General features: G+C 34.4%; 1 protein-coding gene across 1 annotated transcript in view; it reads right to left on the bottom strand.

Moving 5' to 3' along the window:
• Positions 1 to 902: 902 nt before the first annotated feature.
• LOC149802121 (uncharacterized) overlaps positions 903 to 17,731 on the bottom strand; it is a 60,284-nt gene continuing 43,455 nt past the window's right edge. The window contains exons 13-16 of the mRNA XM_089956510.1: positions 14,397 to 14,619; positions 12,771 to 12,925; positions 7,310 to 7,462; positions 903 to 6,425 (exon numbers count right to left, since the gene is read on the bottom strand). Of these exons, the coding sequence (XP_089812636.1) occupies positions 5,613 to 6,425; positions 7,310 to 7,462; positions 12,771 to 12,925; positions 14,397 to 14,619 (1,344 nt within the window). The 3' untranslated portion in view covers positions 903 to 5,612. The remainder of the gene's footprint in view (positions 6,426 to 7,309; positions 7,463 to 12,770; positions 12,926 to 14,396; positions 14,620 to 17,731) is intronic.

Raw genomic sequence — 17,731 nt, 5'->3', positions numbered from 1 at the left:
ATGAAGGCTATAACATGCCCACTGGGGTAAGCAACAATTGAATACAATAACATGCCCACTGGGGTAAACAACTGAAGACTATAACATGCCCACAGGGGCAAACAACAACTGAAGTATATAACATGCCCACTGGGGCAAACAACAACTGAAGACAATAACATGCCCACTGGGAAAGCATTGAGGGCTATAACATGCCCACTGGGGTAAACAACAACTGTTGTTGTTGTTGTAGTTGTTGTTGAGTTTAACGTCATTTTTCAGCACATGATAGGCTATACATGGCGGCCAGTATTAATGGTGGAGGAAGAAACCGGGAAAACCCTGGAAATAACCACCAACCCACAAGAAGCTACTGGCAAGCTTTCTCACATACCCACATAGGCTGAATCCGAGACTTGAACCCATGCAGACAGAGGTGAGATGGCAGTGATCCGTAACAGAGAGCGCTTTAGACCACTCGGCCACTCAGTACCCCTAAACAACAACCGAAGACTATAACATGCCCACAGGGGTAAACAACAATTGAAGACAATAACATGCCCACTGGGGTAAACAACAATTGAAGACAATAACATGCCCACTGGGGTAAACAACAATTGAAGACAATAACATGCCCACAGGGAAAAGCATTAATTGAGGGCTATAATATGCCAGAGCAAGCAGAGTTGACTGCCTTCCCATTCAACACACCACCTAGCTAATCGAGGCTGAACCTGCATCTTAAGGGTCATTGTTTAATACTTTAATTTAAAATCTACCACCACTTATATCAGGGCCAGCTCAAAGTTTATTCAAAGACCAGTAGATTAACACAGAGAGAGAATGACAGACAGACATAGAGAGAGAGCAAACTAAAAGAAGATAAAAGAGAAATGGAATTTTCAGACAAAACAAACAAAATCTTCTACTTTATTATATATTATTACAAATAGTAAAATTGTGTAAGAAAATCCTTCATTTTGAAAAATGTATCACTACTCAAGAATGCCCAATGAATTCTATCTGACATGCTTCTAATAATATGGCATCCTTTAAATGGTTTATAACATAATCATTAAGTGTACAAAACATTTCAGGAATAATTTTTGTTTCTGTTTAAGTTGTGGATTTCAGGATTTTAACAAAATATAGAACTTTATCAGTCATAAACCATTTGAGTATAGTATGTTCCAGCATATGCTAAAAAAAAATTCTTGTACATGGATCAGTTTATACATACCGATGTTTTAAAGTGTCTTGTACATGAAAAGAGTTTGTACATCCTAACATGTGTTTCAGTGTATTGTACTTGGATCTGTCTGTACTTTCTAACATGTTGCAGTGTCTTGTACATGGATCAGTTTGTACATCCTATCATGTGTTGCAGTGTCATATATATATATATATATATATATATATATATATATATATATATATATATATATATCGATCAGCTTGTACATTGTTACATGTGTTGCAGTGTCTTGCATATGGATCCCTTTGTACATCCTGATAAGTGTTGCAGTGTTATGTACTTGGATCAGTCTGTACTTTCTAACATGTTGCAGTGTCTTGTACATGGATCAGCTTGTAAATTCTAACATCTGTTGCAGTGTCATGTATATATATATGGATCAATTTTTACATCATGACATGTTGCAGTGTCTTGGATCAGTTTGTACATCTTGATAGGTGTTGCAGTGTCTGTACATCCTGACATGTGTTAGTGTCTTGTACATGGATCAGTTTGTACATCTTGACATGTGTTACAGTGTCTTGTATATGGATCAGTTTGTACATCTTGACATGTGTTAGTATCTTGTACATGGATCAGTTTGTACATCTTGACATGTGTTACAGTGTCTTGTATATGGATCAGTTTGTACATCTTGACATGTGTTAGTATCTTGTACATGGATCAGTTTGTACATCTTGACATGTGTTACAGTGTCTTGTACATGGATCAGTTTGTACATCTTGACATGTGTTACAGTGTCTTGTATATGGATCAGTTTGTACATCCTGATATGTGTTAGTGTCTTGTACATGGATCAGTTTGTACATCCTGACATGTGTTACAGTGTCTTGTATATGGATCAGTTTGTACATCTTGACATGTGTTACAGTGTCTTGTATATGGATCAGTTTGTACATCTTGACATGTGTTACTGTGTCTTGTATATGGATCAGTTTGTACATCTTGACATGTGTTAGTGTCTTGTACATAGATCAGTTTGTACATCCTGACATGTGTTACTGTGTCTTGTATATGGATCAGTTTGTACATCTTGACATGTGTTACTGTGTCTTGTATATGGATCAGTTTGTACATCTTGACATGTGTTACAGTGTCTTGTATATGGATCAGTTTGTACATCTTGACATGTGTTACTGTGTCTTGTATATGGATCAGTTTGTACATCTTGACATGTGTTAGTGTCTTGTACATAGATCAGTTTGTACATCCTGACATGTGTTACTGTGTCTTGTATATGGATCAGTTTGTACATCTTGACATGTGTTACTGTGTCTTGTATATGGATCAGTTTGTACATCTTTACATGTGTTAGTGTCTTGTACATAGATCAGTTTGTACATCCTGACATGTGTTAGTGTCTTGTACATAGATCAGTTTGTACATCTTGACATGTGTTACTGTGTCTTGTATATGGATCAGTTTGTACATCTTGACATGTGTTACAGTGTCTTGTATATGGATCAGTTTGTACATCTTGACATGTGTTACTGTGTCTTGTATATGGATCAGTTTGTACATCTTGACATGTGTTAGTGTCTTGTACATAGATCAGTTTGTACATCCTGACATGTGTTACTGTGTCTTGTACATAGATCAGTTTGTACATCCTGACATGTGTTACTGTGTCTTGTATATGGATCAGTTTGTACATCTTGACATGTGTTACAGTGTCTTGTATATGGATCAGTTTGTACATCTTGACATGTGTTACAGTGTCTTGTATATGGATCAGTTTGTACATCTTGACATGTGTTACAGTGTCTTGTATATGGATCAGTTTGTACATCTTGACATGTGTTAGTATCTTGTACATGGATTTTGACCACATTCTTCTTTTATAATATAAACTCTCTAACACTCTAAAAAAATGAAAATTAGTTATGCAATTCATGCATTTTTAATGTTGAAAATTGTAAATACATCTATTCACCATGAAAAAGTATGCAAACAAAATCTGATTCAAACTGGAGGCAGCTGAAAAGTGACAAAACATATACACTCACTTAGAAGTTGACACTTTTTACTGAAAATTAAAGAAGACTAGGGCTTATCTTTAAAGTGTACAAACAAAAAATTGTCATAAATCTAGGGTACTGTTAGAGATGTTTATCCATTTCCTGATGGTATTCATTAAACAATACTTGTGTCTACCGTTATCTGCATTTTGATGACATGAAAATATTATGGGTAAATTAAATACTATCCACCACAGAGTGAAAAGTCTGTCAATGTTGTTTACTGTGGGTGTTTACTAGCCAGTATATTGTTTCCATTTTGGTATATGCCCGAAATGCCTTTATTGATGTTACCTGTGTTTTGCTCCATACAATCTGTATTTGATGCGATAAATGTTTTGATTTAATTAGCATTTTCCTTTTTCATAAGTTAGATTTAATTATTAAAGTGATATTTCACAACTTTTCTGTCACTGCACATGACCACATGCACATGACCAGACAAGCTCTTGGCTTGTAAGGACAGCACCCATTTTGTTTTGAAGTTAATAATCCTTTTGATTAAGTGCAAATTTAATACATGTATATGTTCAGTGCAAAGAACAGTTCTACATCTTTCATGTGAATGTTTGACCTTAATCCCTTAGCTTGCAAAGAAAGCACACTCTGTTTTCCCATGTGACAACCCTTTGATCAAGCGTTGAGTTGATACTTGGTCAATGCCAAGTAACAGCGGGTGGTTATCTGAACACCCTTTAATCATGCTGCACAATTAACATGTTCAGTTGCATCCTTTAACAGATATTACAGACTGTATGATCAAAGTGTCACTTACAGACTGTATGATTAAAATATCACTCACAGACTGTATGATCAAAGTGTCACTTACAGACTGTATGATTAAAATATCACTCACAGACTGTATGATCAAAGTGTCACTTACAGACTGTATGATTAAAATATCACTCACAGACTGTATGATCAAAGTGTCACTTACAGACTGTATGATCACAGTGTCTCTTACAGACTGTATGATCAAAGTGTCACTTACAGACTGTATGATCAAAGTGTCACTTACAGACTGTACAATTCAAGTGTCACTTACTGTACAATTAAAGTGTCACTTACAGACTGTATGATCAAAGTGTCACTTGCAGACTACGATTAAAGTGTCACTCACAGACTGTTATGATCAAAGTGTCACTTACAGACTGTATGATCAAAGTGTCACTTACAGACTGTACGATTAAAGTGTCACTTACAGACTGCACGATTAAAGTGTCACTTACAGACTGTATTATCAAAGTGTCACTTACAGACTGTATGTTCAAAGTGTCACTTACAGACTGTTATGATCAAAGTGTCACTTACAGACTGTATGATCAAAGTGTCACTTACAGACTGTATGATCAGTGTCGTAAGAGATGACATAAGACAGTGACATTTATATGATGTGAATCACAAAAATGTGGACTTTTATTGCTTATTTGTATGTGTGAAATTAACATATTACTGTATATTGTGAACCGGATTATTCAGAACTATTTTATGCTGGTATGTAACCTATAATTGAATTCATGGATTTAAAATGTCCAGCATTGTGGATTTTAATGGATTAAGTTAGAATAAATTTTAAGTTGTGAATTTATTAGTGAGATATTCCACTCAGTAATATAATTGTATTTTAGATTGATGTTGTCTTTATTTTTCCGTCTATCCAGTCGGGTTTATTTTTCCCTGTCTATCCAGTCTGTGTTGTTTATTTTTCCCTGTCTATCCAGTCTGGGTTGTTTATTTTTCCCTGTCTATCTAGTCTGGGTTGTTTATTTTTCCAAACTGCAACTCTTACTCACTGATGACAAGTCGTCACTCTTTCAGGTGGATCTAACTAGCAAAATACACTCCGTCTTACAGGAGGGTCAGAGTCATGTCAGCTTATAAACAAGTATATACAGTAGATGAACAACTCACATACTTAGCAATATTAACATAAGAGGATGATAAATGATGAAAGTTACGAAAGTGAACATCTTTTTGCTATTATCTGTTCATTTCTAATTGGTGAATGACCTACACCTTAGTTATCACAAAACTTCCAAATGAACATTTATCAATCCCTATGGACTTCAACAGTGGAGAGCTCACACTAAATTCAGTCAAGAAAAGTGGACACTGGGTCTAATATTACAAATGGAGAAGGCAATTCAGATTTTTTTCCCTTGTATGTGGCACTTTTATTCTGACATTGCGTGACTTTCAATCCATGATACACTGGATAACACCTCATGGTTGGCCTATACAAATTTGAAATAAATTGAGTAACTGCCATTTAAAGATATGATAAAATTATAAAAAATGATTAGTATAGCTAAAAGAACTGATACCAAATGCCAATATGACCTGTTTTACCTGTACTTTAATCAAAACCCCTCAAATAAAGATTTACATTTTTGCTTTAATGGTGACAAAGTTCCAGCTCCAAATTTACTTCTGTGTTTGGATTGTCCTGAGGCAGAACGTTGTGATTGGCTACTGAAAATAGTAAAATCTTCCTGTGATTGGGAAAAGAATTCTGACTCTGGATCTGTGCATGAGACTGTCTCAAACTGTTTCCGATCACTTGATTGGTCTCCTTTTCCTGAGGTCTTTGAACCATCTGATTGCTGATGTTGGAGATTTGAAACAGCAAATAGTGATCTTGCACCTGAAGACGCTAGTTTATCATTTATACCAATCGCTTGGCTGCCAGTAACTGGAAAACTGACAGAAACATCTGCAGATCTTCCCATAGGGTTCTGCTGCAGGCGTTGTTTTAATGGAGTAACCCCAAATCCTGGAATCGAAGAACTTGATCTCTGTGAAAAAACACTTCCTATGCTGCACACAGATGAATGCCGCTTTCTTTTATTCAAAGGGCTTGCTTGTGGAGTTCTATTAATCAGTGATATATCACTGTCATAAAGACATGGACCAGGATGTTTATGCTTGTCATCCATTAACTTCTCAAAGGAATTATCTAAATTGGGACTAGCATGAAGGTTCTGAAATTCACTGGACTCGTTCAGTTTGTCTCCATGGAGATTATTGTCACTACTTACTTCTTCATTTTCCACCAACTCATCCTCTTGATACTGATGAACATCCTGTAACAGCTTTTCCATCAAACCATGATCAGGCTTATTCAATGGTTTCTGTTTCTGAAGTTCTTTTCTTACTTCTTGAAATTCATTATCCTATGGAAAAAAAAAAAAGACCAACATAATCATTTAATCATTAAGGATCAATCATGCACTGTTACAAGACTCCATGTTGTATTAGAATCCAAACAGGCACTGTTACAAGACACCTTGTTGGTTATTTCCAATTAAAGTGGGAATAATTCTGTATCAGAATCCAATCATGCACTGTTACAAGACACCATGTTGTATTAGAATCCAATCATGCACTGTTACAAGACACCATGTTGGTTATTTCCAACTAAAGTGGGAATAATTCTGTATCAGAATCCAATCATGCACTGTTACAAGACACCTTGTTGGTTATTTCCAACTAAAGTGGGAATAATTCTGTATCAGAATCCAATCATGCACAGTTACAAGACACCATGTTGGTTATTTCCAACTAAAGTGGGAATAATTCTTTATTAGAATCCAATATTTTAAAACAGCCTTCAAAGCAACCCTACTGAACATAATAGTTATCAGAGTTTCAATTGAAGTCTTGCATGAATTTAGATAATAATACTTGCATGGATTTATTTAGTAATACTTGTATGGATTTAGTTAGTAATACTTGTATGGATTTAGTTAGTAATACTTGCATGGATTTAATACTTACATGGATTTAGTTAGTAAGCTTAAAACTGGGAGCACCTAGCAGTGGTCAAGGTAAGATGTGTAAGAGTTTCTTCCCTTTGTCTATATGATATGAAAAAGGGAAAAGATTAATTTTTTTTGTCTTTTTGTGAAGGTTGGATTAACATTAATGTGATCTGGGAATGTATTCAAGGAAGAAGTGTGCTTTATACAAAGTTACACCACTCTGGAGTAACAGTATTTAAGAATGCAACAGGCAATGAACAATCAATTACCCTCTCATGCAATGAAAAATCAATTACCCTCTCAACCAGAATATCTTGTATATCAGAATCCCCATCCCACAGCTTCCTCAGTAATTTACTTGTGGCACTCTGATGGTTCTCCTCTGCCACGTTGGACACTTGTTTCTCAAGCAGTTTCACGCTGTCATGATCTGCATCCAGGATGCAATCCTACAAAACATAAACCTTATTTAAAAGGGCCAGAATCAGTATTAGCAATGAACTTTCACGCCATCCAAAATTCAAGTTTTCTACCTGTGTTACAAGCTGCTACCAAACTATTTATGGAGGTTTTATCTAAGTCCTGTGATTGGCAGCTAAAGTTTGAACACTAAATGCTTGTGATCAGTACCATGTAGACTAGGAATATGGGGTGTGGGTCGTACATGCATCACTCATGATCAGAACCATGCGGAATGGGAAGATGGGGTGTGGGTTTGATGTACATCTCTTGTGATCAGAACCATGCAGATTGGGAATACTAGGTTTGGGTCTGACATGAATCTCTTGTCATTACCACCATGCATATTGGGAATACAGGGTTTAGGTCTGACATGAATCTCTTGTCATCACCACCATGCATATTGGGAATACAGGGTTTAGGTCTGACATGAATCTCTTGTCATCACCACCATGCACATTGGGAATACAGAGTTTAGGTCTGACATGAATCTCTTGTCATCGCCACCATGCACATTGGGAATACAGGGTTTAGGTCTGACATGAATCTCTTGTCATTGCCACCATGCATATTGGGAATACAGGGTTTAGGTCTGACATGAATCTCTTGTCATCACTATCATGAATATTGGGAATACAGGGTTTGGGTCTGACATGCATCTGTTGTGATCAATGCCATCCAGATTGGGAAGACAGGGTATTGGTTTGACATGCATATCTTGTGAATACCGCTATGTAAGACTGGGAAGATGTGGTGTGGGTTTGATGTGCATCTCTTGTGATCAGTGGCATGCAGATTAGGAAGACTAGGTTTGTGTCTAAAATATATCTCTTGTAATCTCCACCATGCAAACAGGGAAGATGGAAAGTGGGTTTGACATGAATTGCGTTTCCTGTAAGTACTGTGAATTACCTTTAATTTGTGGCTATAAAGTGGAGTGGTAAAAAATACATATATTCATCTGTACTTCATGTCATGGATTTTTAATTTATAAAAGAAAAAATATTGAGTAATGAAGCTAATATCTCAATAAAAGATTATGAAGGCACTACCCTAATGTAATTTTCAGCAAACATGCTCTATCCAAACTTCAGTAAATTAGGTATGTTTTGCATTGATCAAACTTAGCATAAATGCACAGGCCTGAATCGTTTGGGATGCAGATATCCATTTGCATGCAAGTACAGGCAATGAAGCTTAATTGCATTGCTATAATTAAAATTAGACTTAGGTTTTTCATTGTTCTTAAGGACAACAAAACTCTCAACAATTTGGGATTATGTCAGCAAACCAAGCATTTTCGAAGTGAAGTTCTAATCTTTTCTGTATATAAACACTTCCGTCAAAACTGTGTTTCACATTATGAAGTATCCCACTGATGCTGATACAAAGTGTAGGAAACTTAAAATGTCTTCTTTTGTCTAGAATCCGATTTCATGTGAACTTTGTATATTACTTGCTACCCTTTAGCATGACCAGAAGGTAGAAGTGTTTAAAAGAGCAACTGCAAGGACAGGTCACATAATTTTAAAGGAATGAATAGATATCTGTCATGGCCCAGTTGAGTGCTCAATAAAACAAATGGGAGAACAGTACTTTCCAATAAGGTTTTGATTGACTGGAAAATGTCTACTCTTAAGCTAATTCACTCTTGATTATCTCCACATGTGACAAAGTGTCACTTTGGACAGACATGATTCAACTGGGCTTTAGAAAAGTGGGATTATTTATTCAGCAATCAGTTATATGCACAAAATGTATTTAGTAATAACAAAGCAATCATCGTTTTTCATTTGCTCAACTGATTAGTTAATAGTACTTGTAATCAACGACATAAGAAATGGTAATGAGTGAATTAGAGCATGGTAACTGCTTACACATTAATATGTCTATTCCGTATGGAATGGTGTTTAATTGTAGATAATACACTATTTTTATAATCCATGCATCATGGATAAATACAGATTATCATTAATGTGCTTAAAAAACAGTGCAAATTGATTATTAAATTTCTTGACCTTTACTTTTGTCACTGCCACTAATGAATTTTTATATATTCTGTCTAGGAGTAATTCAACAGTTACTGTGTGTGAAGCAAAAAAAATTTAACATTGTATTGCTGCTCCTTACTGCAGCAACAACTTTTGCTTATATATATATATATACATCCTTAATCAGTCCTAATTACACACTATACTTGTAACTCACTAACAGTCCTTCTAACAAACTAACAGACAAGTGTACACACTTACTGAATCTATCACAAACTTATCAACATTGTATGCTTATTGGAATTGACATCATTAAGTATCATATTATCATTAATCCAATGCTTTTAAACCCTTGTCAGGGAACTGTAAACTAACCTGCAGGATTGCTGTCTTGCCATTACCCAAAAAGCCATTAAAGTATGAGTTGGTTTGTTTAAACTTTGCCACACTACTTTTAGATAAACAGAAGCAATGTGGAATCATAATCCTAGATCATAAATTAACCCTTTATCTCATAGTGTATGTCTTTTTAGCTCTCCAATACACATGTAGCAAAGTTATCAAGTGCAGTGCGCTATAAATAGAACACCTGTTATCTATTCGACTCCATCACATAGGCCTGCCCATTAACTATTAAGCAGTGTAGTGTATGTTATGTTTAACAGCAATTTTAACCGTTTTAAATTTCTGGTACACATATATTATGTATGGAAAGATTTTAGAGTAAAGTCCAATCATTATGACCATGTAATTATTTTACACGGAAGAATTTTTATGTGCTTTAAGATCTCGAGAGAAATCGTTCACCGTCAAGTCAGTGAAGCCGCATGACCAACCATAGCTACCATTTGTCATACTCAAAATTTATAAGTTCTTTGTCTGCATCTACATCAATAAGTCATCTGAATTTGATAATTTATAAAAACCAATTGCTATCTACATCAACATTAGCACCTTTACCTAAGTTATTGAAGCTTTCATAGTTGTGATTCTAATCATGAAAAGTACTAAACGAAATCCACGACCTCCATTTTGGAGCATGGAGAATACGAGCCAGTTACTTTAAATAGCAGATTTCAACTAGAGCATAAACAGCGACCACATGATTTGACGTAATGGTCATTCCCAGTAATGAATGAGGTATCTAATAGGGGGTTTTCCCTGAAGGTGGTGCTACGAAAACCCACTGAAAATGGCTGATGTTTACAGCAGGCGTAAAAAGGTGCTTCCATGCGAATGGAGTAAAGGTGTCAAAAGCGCTTCAATGTAAATGGAGTAGAGGCGTCCATGGGCGCTTCAATGCGAACGGAGTAGAGGTGTCCAAAGGCGCTTTCATGAAGTAAAGGGTTAAGTGTCATGCAAATGATCTGTGTGGAATCATAATCCTAGATCATACATTAAGTGTCATGCAAATGATCTATGTGGAATCATAATCCTAGATCATACATTAAGTGTCATGCATTGATCTATGTGGAATCATAATCCTAGAGCATACATTAAGTGTCATGCAAATGATCTATGTGGAATCATAATACTAGATCATACATTAAGTGTCATGCAAATGATCAATGTGGAATCATAATCCTAGATCATACATTAAGTGTCATGCAAATGATCTATGTGGAATCATAATCCTAGATCATACAATAAGTGTCATGCAAATGATCTATGTGGAATCATAATACTAGATCATACATTAAGTGTCATGCAAATGATCTATGTGGAATCATAATCCTAGATCATACAATAAGTGTCATGCAAATGATCTATGTGGAATCATAATCCTAGATCATACATTAAGTGTAATGCAAATGACGAAAAACACTGCCATAATGTTGGGTATTGACAAAAGACAAATAGTCACAAGTCATGTTTCTTCAAGGGTTGACCCTAAGGCACTGATAGTATGGACTGTGATACAGCACTGATAGTATGAACTGTGATACGGCACTGATAGCATGGACTGTGATACGGCACTGATAGTATGGACTGTGATATGGCACTGATAGTATGGACTGTGATATGGCACTGATAATATGGACTGTGATATGGCACCGATAGTATGGACTGTGGTATGGCACTGATAGTATGGACTGTGATACGGCACTGATAGCATGGACTGTGATACAGCACTGATAGTATGGACTGTGATATGGCACTGATAGTATGGATTGTGATATGGCACTGATAGTATGGACTGTGATACGACACTGATAGTATGGACTGTGATATGGCACTGATAGTATGGACTGTGATACGGCACTGATAGTATGGACTGTGATACGGCACTGATAGTATGGACTGTGATACAGCACTGATAGTATGGACTGTGGTATGGCACTGATAGTATGGACTGTGATATGGCACTGATAGTATGGATTGTGATACAGCACTGATAGTATGGACTGTGGTATGGCACTGATAGTATGGACTGTGATATAGCACTGATAGTATGGATTGTGATACAGCACTGATAGTATGGACTGTGATATGGCACTGATAGTATGGATTGTGATACAGCACTGATAGTATGGACTGTGATACGGCACTGATAGTATGGACTGTGATACAGCACTGATAGTATGGACTGTGATATGGCACTGATAGTATGGACTGTGATAACAGCACTGATAGTATGGACTGTGGTATGGCACTGATAGTATGGACTGTGATACAGCACTGATAGTATGGACTGTGATATGGCACTGATAGTATGGATTGTGATACAGCACTGATAGTATGGACTGTGGTATGGCACTGATAGTATGGACTGTGATACAGCACTGATAGTATGGACTGTGATATGGCACTGATAGTATGGATTGTGATACAGCACTGATAGTATGGACTGTGATATGGCACTGATAGTATGGACTGTAATATGGCACTGATAGTATGGACTGTGATACGACACTGATAGTATGGACTGTGATTATTAATAAGCAGTAACCTACACATGAGAGTTAGTGTGGCCTCCTATTGATAACAATCACCCAACAAGCTACTATGGAATTATGTGGAGATAACTCTCCTGTAGATGAACATAAGGATAATTATAAAATCTAGTGATCAAATGCTTATAAATGGAAAAAATAAAAAATTCCATTACAATTTGAAAATCATCATTATTTAATAATACTGCTGGCTGTCTAACTAGGATTTTGCGTTGGGAAAAATGGTTACCCTGGCGTCCTAGGCAATGGATTTTTATTCCCTTGTATACAGACACATGCAAACAAAAACCATGTATGTATGAGGTGGTCTGAGTCAATAACTCAATCAGAGAGTTCTGTGCTGTTTATCTAACCTTAACTGTTGACGCTGCTATTTTGTGTGCAGTTTCAATCGAGTGTGTACAGGCCATGCAGATCATCTCATCAGTTGAAGTTAGCTGACTGGTTTCCTTATGTGTGGGAACACACAGGGCACAAAATAAATGAACCAGCTTCTCTTTAATCACAGCTGAAAATGATTAAAACATATCACATTAACATATATATTACACTCCTGTCCACAAGAAAGGTATGCAGCAAATTCTGTGGGGAATTATTAAAACATACATTTACATATATATTATACTCCTGTCCATGAGAAAGGTATGCAGCAAATTCTGTGGGGAATTATTAAAACATATATTTACATATATATTACACTCCTGTCCATGAGAAAGGTATGCAGCAAATTCTGTGGGGAATTATTAAAACATACCACATTTACATATATATTATACTCCTGTCCACAAGAAAGGTATGCAGCAAAGTCTGTGGGGAATTATTAAAACATATCACATTTACATATATATTATACTCCTGTCTATGAGAAAGGTATGCAGCGAATTCTGTGGGGAATTATTAAAACATACCACATTTACATATATATTATACTCCTGTCCACAAGAAAGGTATGCAGCAAATTCTGTGGGGAATTATTAAAACATACATTTACATATATGTTACACTCCTGTCCACAAGAAAGGTATGCAGCAAATTTTGTGGGGAATTATTAAAACATACCACATTTACATATATATATTATACTCCTGTCCACAAGAAAGGTATGCAGCAAATTCTGTGTGGAATTATTAAAGCATACCACATTTACATATATATTATACTCCTGTCCACAAGAAAGGTATGCAGCAAATTCTGTGTGGAATTATTGAAACATACCACATTTACATATATATTATACTCCTGTCCACAAGAAAGGTATGCAGCAAATTCTGTGTGGAATTATTAAAAATAAAGTGGTGTAATATTTTCTAATTTCTCTGTAAATCTGCTAACAAATCTGCAACTTAAGAAATTACTGTGTTCCTTAAATATATTCAATGTATAAGAAATTCCTGCTGTCACATGCATAATCAAATCCAATGCTAATTGAAGGTGAGGGTTAATGATATTTTTAACTGAATTTATGGAATAACCATAATTTATGAGTGTGAACAACCGTTGATATAAACAATAAAAAGGTAGCATTTGCAAGCTCATGAAAATTAATTTATTAGTATAATTACAAAATTCCAATTGGTTTGAGGAACAGCCTTAGGCCATGTTCTAAATCTCAAAAGAGGGTGGCATTTGTTAAATAACTTATATTCATTCTCACACCCCTATGTCAAATTTAACATATCAAAGGATATATAGGGAATATTCATTCTCACACCCTTCAGCCATGTTCTACATCTCAAAGGAGGATGCCATTTTGTATATAAGGTGTATTCAGACTTATACAGACATGTGTCAGCAACACTGCTGTCATTGTACAATAGATTAGTTAAGTTGCATATGATGTTCTTTGGTAATATGGCAAAGTTTCAAAAATTTGAGCAATACAGTTCAAATTTTCTACAAACATTCTTTTTAGTCTCAATTCAAGACTTACATATCTGATTGCACACTACAAACTAACAGATGAAAAATTTATAACTTACCACCAAATACCTCTGACGAGTTTGCTCTAAAACATTTCTTTGGCTTAGGACCATCTTGAATCTTCTGTTTGATCAAGTTCTCCAGCCAATCTTTTCCTTTCTTCATGGCAACATCAGACAGTTGGAATCCAGCTGACCCAGGTCCTGCTGAGAACGTCACATCCTCTTTCTCTGATTGTCTCTTATCATAAACTTGATAAAATATATCCCCAAGGCTGTCCATCTGAGGTAAGAGAATTTACAAATACTAAATACATGTACTTTAATCTAGTATTGAATACACTTTAATCTAGTATTGAATACACTTTAATCTAAGTATTGAATCCACTTTAATCTAAGTTTTGAATACACTTTAATCTAGTATTGAATACACTTTAATCTAGTATTGAATACACTTTAGTCTAGTATTGAATACACTTTAAGTATTGAATCCACTTTAATCTAAGTTTTGAATACACTTTAATCTGGTATTGAATACACTTTAATCTAGTATTGAATACACTTTAGTCTAGTATTGAATACACTTTAATCTAAGTATTGAATCCACTTTAGTCTAGTATTGAATAAATACACTTTAATCTAGTATTGAATACACTTTAATCTAAGTACTGAATCAACTTTAGTCTAGTATTGAATAAATACACTTTAATCTAGTATTGAATACACTTTAATCTAAGTACTGAATACACTTTAATCTAAGTACTGAATACACTTTAGTCTAGTATTGAATACATACAATTTAATCTAGCGTTGAATACATACACTTTAAGCATTAAATACGTTCACTTTAATCTAAGTACTGAATACACTTTAGTCTAGTATTGAATACACTTTAATCTAGTATTGAATACATACACTTTAAGCATTAAATACATTCACTTTAATCTAAGTACTGAATACACTTTAGTCTAGTATTGAATACACTTTAATCTAAGTATTGAATACACTTTAATCTAGTATTGAATACACTTTAATCTAAGTACTGAATCCACTTTAATCTAAGTTTTGAATACACCGTAGAATTGAATAAATACACTTTAATCTAGTATTGAATACACTTTAATCTAAGTACTGAATACACTTTAGTCTAGCATTGAATACATACAATTTAATCTAGCGTTGAATACATACAATTTAATCTAGTATTGAATACATACACTTTAAGCATTAAATACATTCACTTTAATCTAAGTACTGAATACACTTTAGTCTAGTATTGAATACACTTTAATCTAGTATTGAATACATACACTTTAAGCATTAAATACATTCACTTTAATCTAAGTACTGAATACACTTTAGTCTAGTACTGAATACACTAAAATCTAGTATTGAATATATACACTTTAAGCATTAAATACATTCACTTTAATCAAAGTACTGAATACATACACTTTAATCTAGTATTGAATACATACATTTTAATTTAGTATTGAATACATACACTTTAAGCATTAAATACATTCACTTTAATCAAAGTAATGAATACATACACTTTAATCTATTATTGAATACATACACTTCAATTTAGTATTGAATACATACACTTTAAGCATTAAATACACATTCTTTAATCTAAGTATTGAATACACTTTAATCTAAGTACTGATTACACTTTAATCTAAGTATTGAATACATACACTTTAAGCATTAAATACATTCACTTAAATCTAAGTACTGAATACACTTTAATCTAGTATTGAATACATACACTTTTTTCTAAGTATTGAATAAACACTCTTTAGTCTAAGCAGTGAATACATACACTTTAATTTAGTATTGAATACATACACTTTAATCTAGTATTGAATACATACACTTTATTCTAAGTATTGAATAAATACTCTTTAATCTAAGCATTGAATACATACACTTTAAGCATGAAATACATACTCTTTAATCTATGCACTGAATACATACACTTTAAGCATGAAATACATACTCTTTAATCTATGCACTGAATACATACACTTTAAGCATTAAATACATACTCTTTAATCTATGCACTGAATACATACACTTTAAGCATTAAATACATACTCTTTAATCTATGCACTGAATACATACACTTTAAGCATTAAATACATACTCTTTAATCTATGCACTGAATACATACACTTTAAGCATTAAATACATACACTTGAATCTAAGTATTGAATAAATACACTTAAATCAAAGTGTTGAAGAAATACATTTTGATCTGAGGATAGAATACATACACTTTAATCTAAGTACTGTCATATGACAATGCACTAAGTAACAAATGCAAGTGACCAAGAGATAAAATGTATTTGCAGAAGGATACAGAAAATACCAAGCAAACAAACTTATCAGGCATAAATAAAAAAATCTAATATAAGTTTAGCCCTCAAACAATATCTGATATGAATAAAAATTCTAATATTATTATAAGTCTAGTCATCAAACGACATCTGATAGGAATAAAAATTATAATATAATCATAAGACTAGTCCTCAAACAACATTTGACATGAATAAAACTAATGGATGAGAAAAGATAGAACTACTTATCTTTTATGAAGCGAAGGGTAAAAATATTATTTGTTGTTGTAAGGTTTAAGGCCATTTTTCAGCACAAGATAGGCTATACATGGTGGCCAGTATAACTGGTGGAGGAAGAACCCTGGACCCATGAGAAGCTACTGGCAGCTTTCTCATGTACCCATGTTAGCCGAGCCTGAGACCCAAACCCACACAGGCAGAGGTGAGATGGCATTGATCCGGAACGGTGACCACTTTAGACCACTCTGCCACTTGGGGCCCCACAAATAATAGTAACATGTGCATGTCTCCTCTTTAAATCTGGTCCCAAAACTAGACGTTTTTGGACAATCAACTAACCCTACATCTGGTAGAAACATTTGAAGCCAAAATCACGTGTAAAACATGCAAGTCCTTCATGTACATGGTCAAGTTTGAGGTAAATACATTATTAAAGCATCATAACATTGCACAAGTATTTCCTCATGTATTCATGACCTATTTATACATGGGAAACTAAATAAGTACGTATGCATTATTTTTACAAGGGATCCACTGGCAGTATTTAAGAGCTAATTATATGGGGGAATCAAAACAAGTATGTATGAACTATTTATGAGCTATTTATCTTGGGAATCCATACATGTAACAGCAATTTATTGGGGAATCTGATAATTGCATGATTGTATGCACTATTTATACAAATAATCTAAACAAGTATGTATGAGGCATTTATTTGGGGAATTTAAACATGTCTGAACTATATATACAAGAAATCTAAGATGTACATACAAGCTTTTATATGGAAAATCTAAATAAATATGTATGGGATAT

The sequence above is a fragment of the Sinohyriopsis cumingii genome, chromosome 4, assembly GCF_028554795.1.
Source record: "Sinohyriopsis cumingii isolate HCF-2022 chromosome 4, ASM2855479v2, whole genome shotgun sequence".
Classification (NCBI taxonomy): Eukaryota; Metazoa; Mollusca; class Bivalvia; order Unionida; family Unionidae; genus Sinohyriopsis; species Sinohyriopsis cumingii.
Note: the sequence above shows the minus strand (reverse complement) of the source record. Positions and strands in the feature narration are given on the sequence as shown.